This window comes from Triticum dicoccoides, chromosome 7A, assembly GCF_002162155.2.
Source record: "Triticum dicoccoides isolate Atlit2015 ecotype Zavitan chromosome 7A, WEW_v2.0, whole genome shotgun sequence".
NCBI classification, from domain to species: Eukaryota; Viridiplantae; Streptophyta; class Magnoliopsida; order Poales; family Poaceae; genus Triticum; species Triticum dicoccoides.
Window position 1 is genome coordinate 730,738,162 of NC_041392.1, and position 18,121 is coordinate 730,756,282.

General features: G+C 44.0%; 1 protein-coding gene and 1 pseudogene across 1 annotated transcript in view; one reads left to right on the plus strand and one right to left on the minus strand.

Annotated features, from left to right (window-relative positions):
* Positions 1-8,986, plus strand: part of LOC119334075 — a 79,955-nt pseudogene extending 70,969 nt beyond the window's left edge.
* Positions 8,987-17,061: 8,075 nt separating this feature from the next.
* The window catches only part of LOC119329922 (legumin A-like), a 2,526-nt gene continuing 1,466 nt past the window's right edge, over positions 17,062-18,121 (minus strand). Inside the window, exons 3-4 of the mRNA XM_037603027.1 lie at positions 17,569-18,121; positions 17,062-17,459 (exon numbers count right to left, since the gene is read on the minus strand). The exon at positions 17,569-18,121 is cut by the window's right edge and continues 1 nt beyond it. Coding sequence (XP_037458924.1) covers positions 17,309-17,459; positions 17,569-18,121 — 704 coding nt within the window. The 3' untranslated portion in view covers positions 17,062-17,308. The remainder of the gene's footprint in view (positions 17,460-17,568) is intronic.

Here is an 18,121-nt window from a genome sequence, read left to right on the forward strand (position 1 = left end):
GGGCTCATCATAGTAGCAGCGCTGGCCAAGAACCGGCGCTACAACTACGTGGTTAGTTGTAGCATGGGAATTGTCACCCGCGCTGCTACTATGGCTTGACCCGGAGGAACCCTCAGGCCAACGATTCATACTGGCACAATAACTGAAAATGCCGATGTGAAATCTCTCACTAATGGTAGAATTGCGACATTTGTTTGCAATTTTGGTGGCTTGGACTTGTTTATTGCGGGTGTGGGCTGTAACCGGCACCACCGTGATGGTTTGGAGGGCGAGCAATCCACTTTGTTCAACCATTATTTTGAAATCTTGGATGCCATGAAATCGGTTGTGGCAATGATGTAGCCGTAAAATTTAGTTCTAGTTCGATCGCTGAATGTTTATGTCAGTAACCACAACTTCATCTATGTTAAACTGTTCGTTTTGTGAATGACTTGCGTTAAACATCAAGTTTTTATGAAAGATGTTTATTTGTGAGAAGCATGCTAATCTTTATTTTACAAAAGTATATTAATGATACCTTCAACTATTTTCAGAGCCTAATTTTGTACATGCAAAAGGTAGTTTAGTTTTGCTCATTTCCTCCTTTATACTTCCAAGAAACATTCCTTGATCCTATATGGAAGTTAGTGTTGTACCTAGTTGTTTCGTGAAAAATAAAATGGCGTCACTATAATAACATGCGTGTGTGTTCTAGTATATATACAATCATATACAAATAAATAAAAGAGGCAATAGTAGACATCGAAACATTTCTTTGTAAATTGTTATCTTATCTTTACCTAATATTAAAGGATGGAGCATTTCATAGTTCTCCATACGTCACCCTTTTATATCCGTTGATTTTAGGTTAACCCTAAAGATTGACGGATGAGATAGATTTACATAACGTTATGGAAAAAATTACGTACAACTATAGGATGTACAGGTTTTATCCTTTGACACGTAAAAGATGTGCTTTGTATAACAAGTTTTTTTCTTCTATATGACCCCTCACGATACGGACCATCAGTTGGAATCAAACACCGCAACTGTTGTTGCCTTCCCTAACATCTTCTATAAATATCAGCTCGGGGAGAGAGGGGAGGTGGGGAAGGTCTGATCCGTGGAGCGCACGAGCAGCCGAATTGTGCGCAAACCAAGGCCGGTCGCACGAGGCGACTTATATGGGTACGAGTCATGCACAGGCCAACGGCAAGGAAGCCCACACCATCACCTCATAATGCGAAGATGTGGGAGGGGAGAGGACATACATCATGTGGGTTGACGTCGATGCGATACGTCCGCTTTCCCGACCCACGGGCACTGGTACGAGTCGACGATGCTTGCGGCGTCCGATGGTGGCCGGGGAGTTGCCGGAGGGCGACCACAGAACGCGTGAGTCAGATCGCCTAGAGAAGGCGCGCGGCAGCTTAGGTGCTCACGCGATGGCAGCCAGTGCGTGAGGCGTTGACAACTAGGGCATAGAGCAGCGGGGCCAGCCAGGGTATGCGGGAGTGGAGTTAGGCTCGGCGGCCGGTGGATTAGGGCTGCAGCCGGCCGGACAGACTCACAATTGATTGACAGGGTGCTGGCTTAAGGACTTAGAGCTCCTGAAGGACAGCCAGGGCTCGTCGAGGTAAGGACAGAGCAGCAGGGGTACAGGGGCAATGCTCTTAATGCTCCACCCTCTGCCTTTCTAGACAAGGACGGCGAGTTGTGGCCTTGCTGCTGGGCGACATCAGAACCGCGTCTTGAATGCGAGTCCCGATCCGTCAGATATGGCCTACCACATCACGCACATGAAAGTGTTCGTGATGCACACCCATGCCGGAATTGGTACAGCAGGTTTGCATCACTATTCACTAGCATAATAGAGAAGATGAAGGGGATATATTTTATTTGTTCAGAAGAATAGATGAACAGGTGGATAACACACAGACTAGCGGTTGATTTGTGAGGAGTTACTTTTTTTCCTACAAAAACATGGTATAATAGATTAATAGGCCAGTAATTTTCTCTACATGCGTTTTAGTCTGTGAAGATGTTTTTGGTTGGGAAATAATCACACTGTTTTCCTGCTTTGATGTTTGAATTCCATACACTTGCACAATTATATATTTATTTACCGTTGCGAAACTGGAGTTCGTGCATCGCGCAAAAGGTTTTTTTAGAGTTATCTTATTCTCCTAGCTGGTGCCTCCAAAATTTCATACGTCACTTCTTTTTAGAAATACTTTATTTAGTGTTCAAGAAAAACGCAATGCTATTGTACATATGTTTATTGGATTTATATATGTGTCTGCGAGTCAGAAGTAGTTACTTATTTTTAGACTTGCACTAGATCTTTCATTGCGTAAGCAAACAAACTTTAAATTCGTACGTCACTTATTTTAAGATATCCATTACTGAATTTCCCCTACTATAGTTGACACCTCATGTTCTTGCACTAGATATTTTTAGCAGCACCTAAAATACAACATTACTTGTCGCTTGAACACTTCTACTCAAAAGAATTGAAGATATAAACATTTTTTTGTGGGAATAGGATATATGTATAAACAACATGTGTGAACTTCAATTTCTGTGTGAGCCCATCTAAATGAGAAAAGACTTTCAGAACATTGAGGTCGCGTGTCTAAAGCTCACGAAGACAATAATGGGCGAACGATTGCACTTGATAATTATTTAAAGTTCTTTTATCTCTATCACATCAACACATCTTATTTTTACACCTTCTGCGAGGATACTTTTTTTATTCCGTTGCAACGCACGGGCATATTTGCTAGTAGAGTTATAATGTATAATTTCCCACAAAGTTACATACAGTGGGCCTTCAATGAAATCTAATGTGAATCTTTGATCGCGTCGTTGCAGCTTCTGAGGCCTTGCAAGACAACCCGGTGAATTATATCTACTTGTTAATCACATAGAACACCTCTAATTAAGGGGCGTTGATGGCCATTGTCTTGAAGCGTAAACTGTTGTTTCCAACAATTTATACGGCAACTATGGCCATACTATGACACATATCAAAGCTTGCCGGTGTTTGATGCAGTGCCACAACCTCCTTGCCAGGTTGACTAAGCAGATTATGCACTGGGTTGACACCCTCTCACAAGTAGGGATGGAGGTTATGATCACGGCGATGGGCCAGGCAATACCAACTTACATGTTGGGTGTTTTCAAACTCCCCAGGTCCGTGTGTGATGATCTAGAAAGAATGGTTCTCAACTTCTGGTGGGTTCCACCAAAGTCTGGCGCAAGACGCGCTGGAAATCTTGGCCAAGTATATTAGCACCTAAGATGAAAGGGGGCATAGGCTTTCGTGATTGTATGGTGTTTAACTAATGTTTGCTCTCCAGGCAGGCTTGGTACCTTCTTATCAAACCCAAGAGCTTATCTGCGCAGGTCCTCAAGGTTCGCTACTACCCCGACGGCCGACATGAAGATACAACCTTCTCCGGGAAGGCTTCATCCACTTGGTAGGACATCCAACATCACATGGAGCTTCTGAAGAAAGGATTAGTTTGGCGCGTATGAACATATCCACATTTGGTGCGATCAATGGATTCCACTTGAGTATTCTTGGATGCTTATCACCCTGCAAGGTACATCTCAACTTTGTCGGGTCTCCGAACTCATTGATGAGGGAGGGGCTTGGTGTGTGGATCTTCTCTGGCAGTACTTCCTCCTGACCGACATTAACATCATCACGGGCATCCGAATCTCCACACTGTACTTTCTTTGGCACTGGAGAATTTGACGATCTTCACAGCCAGTCAGCATACCACTTAACCCTGGATGAGCATGACTGTCCATTGGCAAGTTTTTCAAGCAGGTTACCAGTTGGTCGTCATACCATCTGGAAGACCATATGGGGGTTCCTTAGTCACCATAAGGTATGAGTTTTTGTATGGAGGCTTGCGTCCAACTTGCTTGCTATTTGTGCAAATAAATTCTCTGGCGGAATATTTCCGAGATGTTAATAAGCAAGACGTGCTTTTATTTATCGATAATATCTTTCATTTTGTTCAAGCAGGATCAGAGGTATCCGCTTTATTAGGGAGAATGCCCTCCGCAGTGGGTTATCAACCTACTCTTAGTACAGAAATGGGTTCTTTGCAAGAAAGAATTGCTTCTACTAGCACTCTAGAACATAATGATCTTCGCACACTTTGTGGAGTGGAGCGCAATGACGGATTTCATGCTATGTGCAGATGTCCAATAGCGAAGGATCTATGGAGATTTGTGGTGAAGAATTGGCCCCTCCCGGATGTGGATAAGGTGTGCAACACGGGGCTGAAATGGCTTCTGGGATTGCCTGACCAGCTGCCTGATCTGAGTCGCATGGTGCTATTGATGGTCCTTTCTCCTTTGGTGTACATGGCACGCCCGAAATGAAATCAGTCATGACAAACCTCTGCCGCTGACCAAAGCTTCTCGACGCTTTCTACATAGCTACATCATATTGTTGCTAAGCTTACAACAGTCCCCACATGCTGACAAGACCAAGGAAAATATGGTGCTAGTTGTTGATGGCTGCCAGCTCGCTCCTACATGCGACTTGTCGCGGGCTGCATGCATGGCAGAGGAGGCGGCTGGACCAAGCTGAACATTGATGCAGCTACCTCACATTGGATGGCACATTAGTTGGAGGTATGGTCCTCCGTGACGCACAATGACATATCCTCTACACGGCTTTGTAGGCAGCTGAGTGCATGCGAGAGTGCCCTCCATGTTGAGTTGGAGGCTTTCCGTGAAGGCTATGCTACAGCCTTACAACGCACGAACATGCCCATTCTTCTGGAGCTGGACTGTTCTGAGGCAGTTACATTGTTATAGCTTGCTTCTCCAAATCGATCAAGATATATGGTGGTAGTCCAAGAGATTAAGGAGTTGATAGTGAGTGGGAGGGAGATTCTAGTTACTAAGATTAATCGTACATAAAACAAAGTTAGTCATTGGCTAGCGGCCTACCAGCGTAGCACTCCTCGCACTGCGGTGTGGCTAGGAGAAGGATTAGATGAAGTTGTTGAACTGTGTAAGGATGAGGCGCCACCCTAAGCAATAGAGATCCCTTTTTACCCCGCGGAAAAAAATACGGCCTCATCGAACCGGGTTTGTAACAAAGCTCAAATGAATGTTCAGCCTCATCGGACATGGAAAGTATGATGATATCCTTGCCCTGTTGGTCTATTAAAGAACATCCTCGCCCGTTGTGCAAAAAGATGGTTGAGCAGTAAGACTTCACATTAAATATCTGGCAGTGCGGTCGTTGATAAAAACATGGAATGACCACACGTTTCATGTATACACAAACACTCCAGGCAGAGTCACCGTGCCTCCGTAGAGATTCATACTTAGGTGCTGTTTGGTTTGTGATTAAACTTAGCCAAAGTTTGCCACAACTAAGGTTAGACAAGTTTGATTAACTTAGGTGAGTGTTTGGTTCAAGCCATATCTTAGGCAAGCCACACTTAGACCCCATATGGCGTAAACACAAAAAGTGTGGCAAGATTCTCTTAGACTTGCTAACTTGTGGCTCTCATTTTGATGAACTAAGGGGTTGTTTGGTTCTAGGACTAGCATTTGCCACACTTTGCCACACATTTTTGCCAAACTTGCCTTAGGTTAGTTCATCAAAATGAGAGCCACAAGTTGGCAAGCCTAAGGGAATCTTGCCACACCTTTTGTGTGTTTGCCATGTGGGACCCAAGTGTGGCTTGCCTAATGTGTGGCTTGAACCAAACACTCACCTAAGTTGGTCAAACTTGCCTAACCTTAGGTGTGGCAATCTTTGGCGAAGTTAGTCACAAACCAAACAACCCCTAACCTTAGGCAAGCTTGGCAAAAATGTGTGACAAAGTGTGGCAGTGCTAGTCTTAAAACCAAACAGCCCCTTAGGGTCTCATCTGCATTGATCAAGCTCGATTTTTTATGAGGAGTTCAGGAGTCAACCTATTGCACCTTCAGAACATTTCAAGCCTAAACTCGTCCTGCGAAGGACAGAGTAAACTTCTAAGTGTTAAGCTATCGATGTTGTAACTATGTGAGCATGTAGTCGACTATGTTATATCTTGACGAGCCTCTGATACCTCAGTTGACCTAGAAATTTAACAATGGACCTCAGATCATGTATTGGTCATCTAGTAAACTTTTCAGGGCTTAACTCATAACCGAGCCTATATGGTCGGAGATCCCGTGAATTAGGACATAGGAAAACAATCCAGTGGTTAATTAAGGAGAGCATCCTTACTAACCCACTTCGTTAGAGATTCAATACTCTCGTAATATGTAAAGCAGGTTTGATATTTATGTTAAAGTGTTCCAAACCTTGTGTAAGCATGCTATTCTATAGAGAGATCTTTGGAAGAACACGACTATAGGAGCCTGACTGCTAGTCACAGTCAATGAGATAGGGCGATATCTAGGAAGCTTATGAAAGGGTTAGGAGTGTGACCAATATGCTCCATCCATGGGATTAGCCTTCGACAACCTAATATCAACTGTCCATTGGTGAAACTTCCGCACGCCAAAGTGACAATTCAAGGTACTCCCTCCATTTTTATATACAAGGTCACAAACTCATATTACAGGTACTAATGTAAAATTTAATGTCCGTTTTGCAAGTCAGTTTTTCTTTTCGTTTACTAGGATCATTAATATGCCACAGGCATGCAAGAAATCTGAGTGGAGGAAGTAGCTGACTATCATTATGACTGCATGCATGCAAGTATTAAACATGTTGCTTGTACGAGAAAATATCATTAATTTCACCTCGATTACTCTTGGTGGCCTTGTACAGATGCAAAATGTATAGACCATAGTGGCCTTGTACAAATAAATGGTGGGAGTATATTCCATTGTTCAGTTGTGAAACAGTCGAATGCTTTTGCTCTAGGTGGATGCTCAACTTAATAGTCTCTACTAAAAATTCTGGTATATCAAAACATTGTTTAAAACAAATGACAACTTAATGTGGCCCCAGAACTAATGGGGGCTTGTTGAATCATAGATGGGCTTTGGGCCCATATGAACAATGATTTGTGTTAATCTCTAGTGCCCATCTAGGTGTATGGCAAGGGTTAGGAAATTTTGGGGACTTCCTAGTCGGTGCCGCCGGCTAGGAGATCTGGTGCGCGCTAACCTACATCAATGGGCCGTCCCATTAACGACTAGAGACGTAGTCCGTCACCAGACAAAAAGGTTCGTTGGTTAGCAGTTAACCGATCTACGGATGATCAATTGACAAAACCGACAAAATTGAAAAAAAAAACAAATCATGAATTCAAGAATATTCATGGATTCTGAAAAAAATCAAAAACTTTGAAAAAGTCCACGACTTTGGAAAAGGTTTATCAATTTTGTAAAAAAGTTCACTTTGACAAAAAGTACACAAAAATTTGAAAATGCATCAATTTTGAAAAAAACTTTATCGATTGAAAACAAAAGTTCACCATTTTAAAATAAGGTCATTCGATTTTAAAAAAATCACTGATTTTGAAGAAAATTTCACAAACCTATAAAAATGTTCATTGATTTTGATAAAAGTTTCAAAATTTGAAACAAAGTTCATGGATTTTGGAAAGAAATTATCAATTTTGAAGAAAAACTTCACGCATTTAATATATAAAATAAAAATGAAAAATGAAAAATGAAAAAGAAAAAAGGGAAAAGAACAAGGGAAAACAAAATGAAAGAAAAATTAACAAGTGGAAAATAATAATAAAGAATAAACGAGGCTTTACACGAACTGTAAAAGAATAACATGGAAAAAAGAAGTTAAAAGACACAAATCGTTGAGTTGTTCTCTTAGTTACTACTGTTCTCAACCCATCGCTTGCGCACCTGTTTTTCAGTTTAACATGGGAAAAAGGAAAACGGCCGAATGTGGAGGCGGGGGTGTGCGTGCGATTACAGAAACACTAGAAACAGGCGCCTAAGCAACGAATAGGAAATGCCTAAGTTTAGTACCACCTCACAAGTTGAGAAGAGTTAAGATCCTTTTATAAGGTGAGTTTCAAAAAGATCCTTTTATAAGGGAGCTTGAGAAGAGGAGAAATACACTAGCGCTCCTCCTAATTCGTCACGCCGCCTCGTCCGCGTGGGTGTCGTGTTTCATGAATGACCTGAGCCGATATTAGACATATGCTTGTGTTTTATTTTTGCTAGTCAAGAATTGTTAATTAATCTGGGATTAGTTAACGAGTTGCTAAAAGATGCGCCACTATCTGAGATGTTGGACCGTGGGTTGTTTGCCTTCCCGGGTTCAATGAAGACGACTCCCTTCCTGGGATGTGTTGACTTGTTGTGGGTCTAAGCTATATATTGGAGGCGTTGGCCAGCCAACACACTCACCCACTCCTTGTGCAACCCTAGCCATCATCCAATGTTTCTCTTGCTATGCTATCTCCGGCGATTCCATCCAGTCGACCGCAGGAACGGCCGTTCGGGATAGTAGACTTTCGAAACCCCATCCCTTGTGATCTTGCAATGGGAGAAGGGCGATAAGATTTTTAGGAAGCATCTCAACGCGACTGCGCCTGCTTCATGTGCGTCCTCGTCCTCTGCTTCCACTACTTTCCCTGCATTGACTCCGCATCATACAAGTCTGCTGCTTTAAATACGCCTCCTGACAAAAGCACAAGCGACTCTGGAATCATTCCTGTCTTCCAACATCGACCAATATGATTTTGTTGGCGTGCAAAAAGCATGGGAAATCCTACGCTGCCCTACACTTCGAGCAGAGTATGATAAGCAGTTGCACTGATCAAGGCAGAAATATTGTTGAATCTGATATCGAAATTGAGGATATGGGGAGCTCTTGTATGCTTGTAGATGTGATGATTATTTATCGATCATCTCCTGTGAATTTGGTGAGATGGGGATTTTTGTGAGTGAATATGGGGAGATAGAACTGCAGGCACCTGATTCTGTCCTGACGAATGTTGTTCTGGGCTGTAGCTCGTCTTCTCTTAAAACAAGGATTGTCATAAATTATAGGTGATTCTAGATGTATGTTTGTTAGTGTACCTCCATGTTCGCTGATAAAAAATCTATGTTATAGAAGGTATTATTCTGCTTTGGCTCACAATTATTCGTTGAAGAAGTTCTTAGGGTTAGATTGCACAATTTCTCAGTTTTCCGTGTTTCCCTAGTTCCCTTTCTTTTCTACTTGTCCAATGTAGTGACAGTGGTCTAGCATCTGCAAATGCATCTTAGCAGCAGCATTTCCAATGACAAGACCATTAGGAAATAGGAAGTTTTGTCGTGATTGAAGATGCTACATATGACGGAATGTGTGCATCATGGACGAGAGGTACAATAGACAGGAGGGGCCGGCTGGCTGGTCGAGTGGGCCTGATGCGGCTGCCAGGGTGCTGCTCCGACACCTCGACGGCCACCCTGAGTTCCCTTGGGGAGGAATGGCGATATGGCATTGCCGTGCTCAAAAGCTAGCTACGGGCCATGCAATCGTGTGAGGCGAGAGAAGAAAGAGTAAATTACATATGTATTTGTACTTGTTGGCACGTTAAAGAAGATACTCATACAATCCTGAATATTGCTTCGCCTACGTTTGAAAGTGAGGTGCCACTGTATCAGCCTTATTTTTTGGAGATAATGAGCAGCATTCTTCGCCCATTTGAGATTTGTTCAGACAAACTATAGTCCTGGTAAAATCAATAGATACACAAAACCAATAGGGTCATGCATCATGCTCAGCAGACTTTGCTAGAACCTTTAGGATATGACTAAAACAACAGGATATGAACTTTGGTGCCCTACTGTTGAAAAAACAATTACACATGTGAGAGATCTGTTGTTCACTTTGTTCTTAACATTGCTGATCAAACTAGCACAATCTTGTTGGGGCTGGAAAGCAACAACGCGCAAATATGCACCGACACGGCACGGCAAATATGCACACTACACAGCCCTCTCCACTTGTGATGAACTTTGATGACAGCTTCAACCAACAAGTAAGCAGTGGAATAACACAAACAACATGCACATGTGACACAGGATTTAACGTGGAAAAACCTCCTCAATTTGAGGAGTAAAAAAACCACGGATGTGGACCGACCGGTCCACGCAACTTCACTATGAGAATGATGAGTACAAAGTCTGCTCTAGAACCTCTAGAAAGATTTACAACACACTTTCCACGTTGCCAACCGGCAACAGCAACAACAGCCACAAGAGGCAAGATTTCAGCAAAGTAGAGTTTACACAGCTTCTGTACCCTTCAGTGTTTTGCAAACTGCTCTTAAACCGCTGAACCAAACAACACCAAATTTGGCAGACAAGTAGACACATGAGTTCTTGACATCCCCTCCAAATTTCAGTTCAATCGGACATCATTTGCCTACCCAAACTGTTCGTCTCCCAAAACTACTCTGTTCTAAAACTGCAGCAGTCAGAGCTGGCAAAACCACTCTCAAATCTGATGCTCCACTGACCCAATTTCAGTCCAGCTAACCAGATCGAAGTACTTAAAGTAAGGAACGAGCTCACCAAGTTTGGGGTCGATCCAAGCACGTTTGAGCCTCCAATCACCAGCTTGAACACTGTCTAGTCAGATGCAGCAAATCTGGACAGAGCCTCTTCTTCTTCTTCTTCCTCTCTCTCAGTTTGTGTTTTCTCTTGTGTGCTCTCACTCTCACTCTCACACGAATGGCAACCACCACCAGCAGGGGTGGATTGGCTAGGGTTTTTTCCTTGCTTCACTTCACTTGGAAGCACTCTCAACCGTTGGATGCAGCGAGGATCAACGACTGACATGTGTTGGACTTATGGGCTGATGTTGCGCTGCCAACACACCTCCATGTGGAGGGACTTAGCCCAACAAACTCGCACTCCCGACATCATGGAGGGTCTCACTGCCTTCCGGCAGCCATGCCACCGAGCCGGCGGCATACTTCAAGTTTCTTCCTTGTCACCACTTTAGTCAACATATCAACCCATTTTCATCGGTGTGAACCTTCTCAAGTTGCATTTTCTTGGAATACAACACACCTCGAATCCAATGATAACGGACCTCTATATGCTTAGACCTTGAATGAAAGCTTGCATTCTTACTTAAGTGGATAGCACTTTGGTTGTCACAAAACAACACATATTTGTCTTGCTTAAAACCAAGCTCACAAGCCAACCGTTTCGGCCACAATAGCTCTTTGTTCGTCTCTGTTACTACAATGAATTCAGCTTCAGTTGTACTCAGTGCCACACACTTTTGCAGCCTGCTTTGCCATGACACCGCTCCCCCTGCATAGGTAACCATGTAACCTGAAGTAGATTTCCTTCTGTCAACATCTCCAGCCATGTCAGAATCTGAAAAGGCAACCAGCTTGGCTTCACCACCACCAAAGCAAAGTTTCTGATTTGTGCTGCCCCGGAGATATCTCAAAATCCACTTCACGGCTTCCCAATGAGGTCTTCCTGGATTGGACATAAATCTGCTCACAGTACTAACCACATGAGCAATGTCAGGCCTTGTACATACCATAGCATACATCAAACTCCCAACCGCTGAAGCATAAGGAACATGATGCATTTCCTTTTTCTTCTCATCAGTGGTAGGACATTGCTTTCTGCTCAACTTGAAATGGACTGCTAGTGGACAACTCACAACTTTAGCATTTTCCATCCTGAACTTCTGAAGTACCTTCTCAATATACTTCTCTTGAGACAAGTACAACTTGTTGCAATTTCTGTCTCACTTAATTCTCATCCCAAGAATGTTCTTTGCTGGACCTAAGTCTTTCATAGCAAAACATTTGCTCAACTCCTTCTTCAACTTAGCAATCCTAGAGACATTCTTGCCAACAATCAGGATATCATCAACAAAGAGCAATAATATGATGAAATCATCACCTGAGAACCTCTGAATAAACACACAATGGTCTGAGCTACACTTCTTGTAGCCTTGCTCCCCCATGACAGTTTCAAACTTCATGTACCATTGTCTTGGTGCTTGTTTCAGGCCATAGAGACTTTTCTTCAGCTTGCACACATAGTCTTCTTTGCCTTTCACAAGAAACCCCTTAGGTTGCTCCATGTATATTTCTTCCTCCAACTCACCATGAAGGAATGCAGTCTTCACATCCATTTGCTCGACCTCCAAGTTGAGACTTGCTGCCATGCCAAGGATTACTCTTATGGATGTCATCTTCACCACCGGAGAAAACATCTCATCATAGTCAATGTCTTTTCTCTGGCCGAATCCTTTTACAACTAGCCTGGCCTTGTACCTTGGATGTGATGTGTGCTCTTCTTGCTTGATTCTGTAGACCCACTTGTTCTTCAAAATTTTCTTGCCCTTGGGCAACTTTACCAGCTCATAAATATGATTCTTATGCAAGGAATCCATCTCTTCTTGCATAGCATTTTCCCACTCCTTCTTGTGCTCATCTTCCATTGCATCTGCAAAGCATTCAGGTTCTGAACCGTCAGATAATAACACCACGTATTGATCTGAGGGATACCTGCTGGAAGGAATTCGATCCCTTTTGGATCTTCTGAGTGGAGCAGCTGGTGGACTTTTTGGTGCTGGTGCTTCCTACTGATCTGGATCATCAACTTCAGCATCATACTATTGTTGTTGCTGCTGGGGAGCATCTTCTTCACCTGCACCACCATGTACATCATCTTGTACATCTTCTGCATCTGCTTCAACTTGCACGGGAGCTGGAGCTGCAGGAACTGGGTCAAAATCAATCATGTCTTGCTGCTACTGAGGAGGAACCTGCCCCTTTGTCTTCACAATATCCTCAATTGTTTGGTCTTCAAGAAACACAACGTCACGGCTTCTCAAAACATTCCTTGCTATAGGGTCAAACAGCTTGTAGCCAAACTCATCACCACCATAGCCAAGAAAGATACACTGTCGTGTCTTCAAATCAAGCTTTGACCTTTCATCTTGAGGAATATGAACAAAGTCCTTGCACCCAAAAATCTTCAGGTGGTCATATGAGGCGTCCTTGTCACACCAGACCCTGTTAGGAACATCTCCCTGCAAAGGATAACTTGGTGAGAGATTAATAAGATAAACTCCAGTCATCAAAGCCTCACCCCCAAGGTTGTCAGAATCGTGATTTTGAATCGGATCGGAGCTTCGATGGTAGGATCGCAAATCGTAGAATCTTCACTATCAGGATCGTAGAAACGTAGATTCTAAGAACTAAAGTCGTAGAATCATAGAGGTTAGTTTGGATCGTAAAGTCGTAGAATCGTCTAACAGAATCGCGATTCTGACAACCTTGCTCACCCCAAAAGTGTTTGCGTAGCTTTGCACTTGACAACAAGCATCTAACTCTCTCCACAATTGTCCTGTTCATCCTCTCAGCAAGACCATTCAGCTGTGGTGTCTTCGAGGGAGTAAATTGATGCCTAATACTTTGCTGCTTGGAATATGCATCAAATGGCCCAATATACTCTCCTCCATTATCTGTGCGAATGCACTTGATCTTCTTTGCAGTTTCTCTCTCAACCGAGGCTTGGTATTGCTTGAATACACCTAGTACTTGATCTTTGGTCCTCAAAGTGAAGGCCCAAACTTTCCTGGAAAAGTCATCAATAAAAGTCACAAAGTACTTAGCACCACCAAGAGATCTTACCGACATTTTGCAAACATCGGAATGTATCAAGTCCAGCTTCTCGGGCTTCTTGTGAGGAGGTAGAGTCTTGAAGGCAACTCGGTGTTGCTTCCCTGCTAGACAATCTGAAAATTTCTTGATGTGAACTCCTTTCACACCCTTCAACAATTTTTTCTTCACTAGCACTTTCATCCCCTTCTCACTCATGTGCCCAGGTCTCTTGTGCCATAGAGCACAATGATCATCCTTCTCTAGTGCATTGACAGAAGCACTAAAGAGCTTAGCATGAACATGATACAACACTGAGACCATTTTACCTCTTGCAACAATCATGTTACCTTTGGTGAGCTTGTACTGCCCTTTTCCAAAACTGCTCAAGTAATCATCTCCATCAAGCAAACCAACTGAAATAATATTGAGACGAAGTGCCTCAACATGTCTCACAGATTTGAGGACTAACCTTGTACCATTTGCGGTCTCCAAATGCACATCTCCTTTTCCAATAATGGCTGCTCTATCATTGTTCCCCATCTTCACAACATCAAAATCACCTGATATATAGTTAGTGAAGAGCTCTCTGCGAGATGTAGCATGAATGGTAGCACCGCTCTCCGGTATCCAAATCATCTCGTCACCATCCACAAGGTTGACGGTTTCATTAGAAACAACAATGATCTTCTCCTCAATAGTGGAACCAAATCTTCCCTCATTTTCTTCATGCATAACAAGCATGATGTCCTCTTCTACTGCAGTAACTCGGTTGCCCTCTATGTCACTATCACTGTCAACTTGCTTCTGATCTTGCTTCTTCTTTTTCTTTTTGTCTTTCTTCCACTTGTCACATTGCCACTTAATGTGGCCCTTCTGATGGCAGTGATGGCACTCATAATCAACATACTTACTTTTTGATTTGCTCCTACCTCTTTCTGCCCCTTTATCCGGACCTCTGCTCTTACTTCTCCCCTAGACTGAGTGACCAGCACCTTTGAATGTGAGGAAGAACTAGCTTCAGCCACCTTTCTGGACTCTTCATTTAGTACCCTGGTTTTCACAAGATTCCAAGTGACAAGTCCATTAGGTGCTGAATTGCAACCCGTGACCTTAAAGGTCTCCCAGCTGTCCGGTAATGAGCCTAGTAGCAGCAAAGCTCTCACTTCATCTTAAAATGTTATTCCCATTGAAGAAAGTTGATTTATAATGCCTTGGAATGTATTCACATGATCTGCAATTAGAGTGCCCTCTTTGTACCTCAAGCACATCAATTGTTTGATCAAGAACATCTTGTTTGTATCTTCTTTTCGGGCAAACAACTCTTCCAATTTCTGCCATAAGGTGCGTGCATGTGTCTCATCAATGATATGGTTCAAAACATTGTCATCGACTCATTGCCGAATGAACCCACAAGCTTGGCGATGAAATACCTTCCACTGACCTTCCTCAATGCCCTCCGGCATCTCAGTGGAGAACACTGGCTTCCAGTATTCTTTCACATACAACAAGTCCTCCATCTTGCCCTTCCATGCTTGATAATTTGTACCATTCAAAGATATCATCCTTCTGGTATTCACTTCCATCTTTCACCATAAGAAACTCAGCAATTTGCACAAGCAAACCAAGGCTCTGATACCACTTTGTTGGGGCTGGAAAGCAACAACGCACTGCACAAATTCACCAACACGGCAAATATGCACACTACACAGCCCCCTCCACTTGTTATGAACTTTGAGGACAGCTTCAACCAACAAGTAAGCAGCGGAATAACACAAACAACATGCACATGTGACACAGGATTTAATGTGGGAAAACCTCCTTAACTTGAGGAGTAAAAGAACCACGGCTGTGGACCGACCGGTCCATGCAACTTCACTATGAGAATGATGAGTACAAAGTTTGCTCTAGAACCTCTAGAGAGATTTACAACACACTCTCCACGTTGCCAACCGACAACAACAACAACAGCCACAAGAGGCAAGATTTCAGCAAAGCAGAGTTTACACAGCTTCTGTACCCTTCAGTGTTTTGCAAACTGTTCTTAAACTGCTGAACCAAACAACACCAAATCTGGCAGACAAGTAGACACATGAGTTCTTGACTTCCCCTCCAAATTTCAGCTTAATCGGACAACATTTGCCTACCCAAACTGTTCGTCTCCCAAAACTACTCTGTTCTGAAACTACACCATTCAGAGCTGGCAAAACCACTCTCAAATCTGATGCTCCACTGACCCAATCCTCAAACCAGCTAACCAGATCGAAGTACTCAAAGTAAGGAACGAGCTCACCAAGTTTGGGGTCGATCCAAGCACGTTTGAGCCTCCAATCACCAGCTTGAACACTGTCTAGTCAGATGTAGCAAATCTGGACTGAGCCTCTGCTTCTTCTTCTTCCTCTCTCTCAGGTTGTGTTTTCTCTTGTGTGCTCTCACTCTCACTCTCACACGAATGGCAGCCACCACCAGCAGGGGTGGAGTGGCTAGGGTTTTCTCCTTGCTTCACTTCACTTGGAAGCACTCTCAGCCGTTGGATGCAGCGAGGATCAACGGCTGACATGTTTTGGACTTATGGGCTGATGTTGGGCTGCCAACACACCTCCATGTGGAGGGACTTAGCCCAACAAATCTGACTCCACAATTACTTTTTTGGAACCCGGTTACTTCAGCAAAAATCGAAGCATGGCACATTGCAATAGCTTCACCGGTAATCAACATGATCAACAAAGCATACGCTTGCGAACCAACTTGTGGTTGAGATGGTTAGGTGGAGAGTGGTATCCCCAACCCACCAGGGTTCAAATCCTGGTGCTCGCATTATTCCTGAATTTATTTCAGGATTTCCGGCGATGCGCTTTCAGTGGGAGGAGACGTTCCCGTCGACGACGAGGCGCCTACGGTGACTTCATAAATCTCAAGATGATATGCCGGCTCAGTCTCTCGAAGGTGCTCATAGGTGTAGGGTGTACATGTGTGCGTTCATAGGAATGAGTGTATGCGCGTGTATATGAGCGCTTGTGTCTGTACTAATGCTCAAAAACAAGCATACGCTTGCAGCTAGCACAAGACCCAGTGGTTGCGGATGACAACACCAATGACCATGCATATATCGCAGCATTAACATTGATAATGACTGACTTAGCCGGCGACGGAGACCACGCTAAAATAAGAAATAGTTTCAAATTCAAAACAATAAAACCACGCTTAGATTGAGTGTAAAATAGTATGGAGGTGTTTCTTTACGGGTGTAACTTACCGGCTAATGAGCAATTTCCGTCCGGAAACGAAACGGCCAATCGAGGCATGTATTTTTTTTTACAGAGGTATTTGAAATGAAAACACTGATCCAAACAGGCCTTAAGTTCTATTAAGTAAGAATAAGAAGCAGGGAAAAAAGAATTCAAAAAGAATTTACTTTCAGGCAAAAAGAAGAAGAAGCACTAGTAGAAGCAGTAATTAAGAAAGCATATAACACAGGAGGCAAACAATTTCTCCCGAATTTAACGATCGATAACAATTTCTCCCGAATTTAACGATCGATTGCATTCATCAGTTCTGATAATAGCTCAGGCCGGCAACAAACACTCACACTTGATTTAACCTATGACGAAGTGACAGAAACATTCTGATCTGTCAGGGGCAACTAAGATAGATTTTGCAGAGCTAACTGACATACTCACGCTCAAAGCCTAACTAAATTTATTGATTTCTGCCTAAGGCGACCGGCCGATGTGCAATGAATGGCCCTAGTTGGGGGCGAAGAAGATCTCGGAGTCGAGCCTCTTGGACCGGAAGAGCTTCTCCATCTCCGGCGTCGTGTTGAATGACGCCTCCAGCACCTCCGGCGAGATGGCCTTCCACACCGATGTCTTCCCCGCCAGGTGGCTGAAGATCGGGCTGCAGCAACAATGCTATTATTAGATCATCCCCATGGATTAATTTCTGGAGAAGCACAAGTGCACAACACCATGACAAGTAGAATTTGTTTCAGTAATGAATTCCTTACTTGGGGGTGGTGATGATGGAGAACCACTCCATGCCAGAGGCATCAGCGATCTTGGACACAACGTGGAAGCGGGGCACGATGAAGAGGCTGCCGCCCTCGATGCGGGTCTCCAGCACACGCTTGCCGTCCGGGCCGACGACCTGCACGCGCCCGCTGCCACGGACGATATACGTGACCTGGTACGCCGAATCGCACGAGAATCCAGGGGAGCACATGGAGTGGGCGTCGATCCTGACCAGGTCAGCCCCCAGCCCGACCTCCTTAACAAGCGGCAGGTTGGCCGTGTTGAGCACCACCACACGGCCGCCCTTGGGGATGTCCACGTCGAGCTTGGCCTCCAGGCAGTTGAGCGCCATGTCCTTGCGGTCCTCTGCGACAGGCTCGGGGAGCTTCTGCCCGGCTGAGAGCTTGACGATGCCGGAGGCTGGCTGGCTGGAGACGAGCTTGGCCGCGTCATTCTGCTTGAGGTCCCAGGCGCGGCCGACGAACTCTGTGGAGAAGCCGGTGAAGATGCCGCTGGCGCCCGTGAGCTGGAAGTTGGTGAACTGGCCGG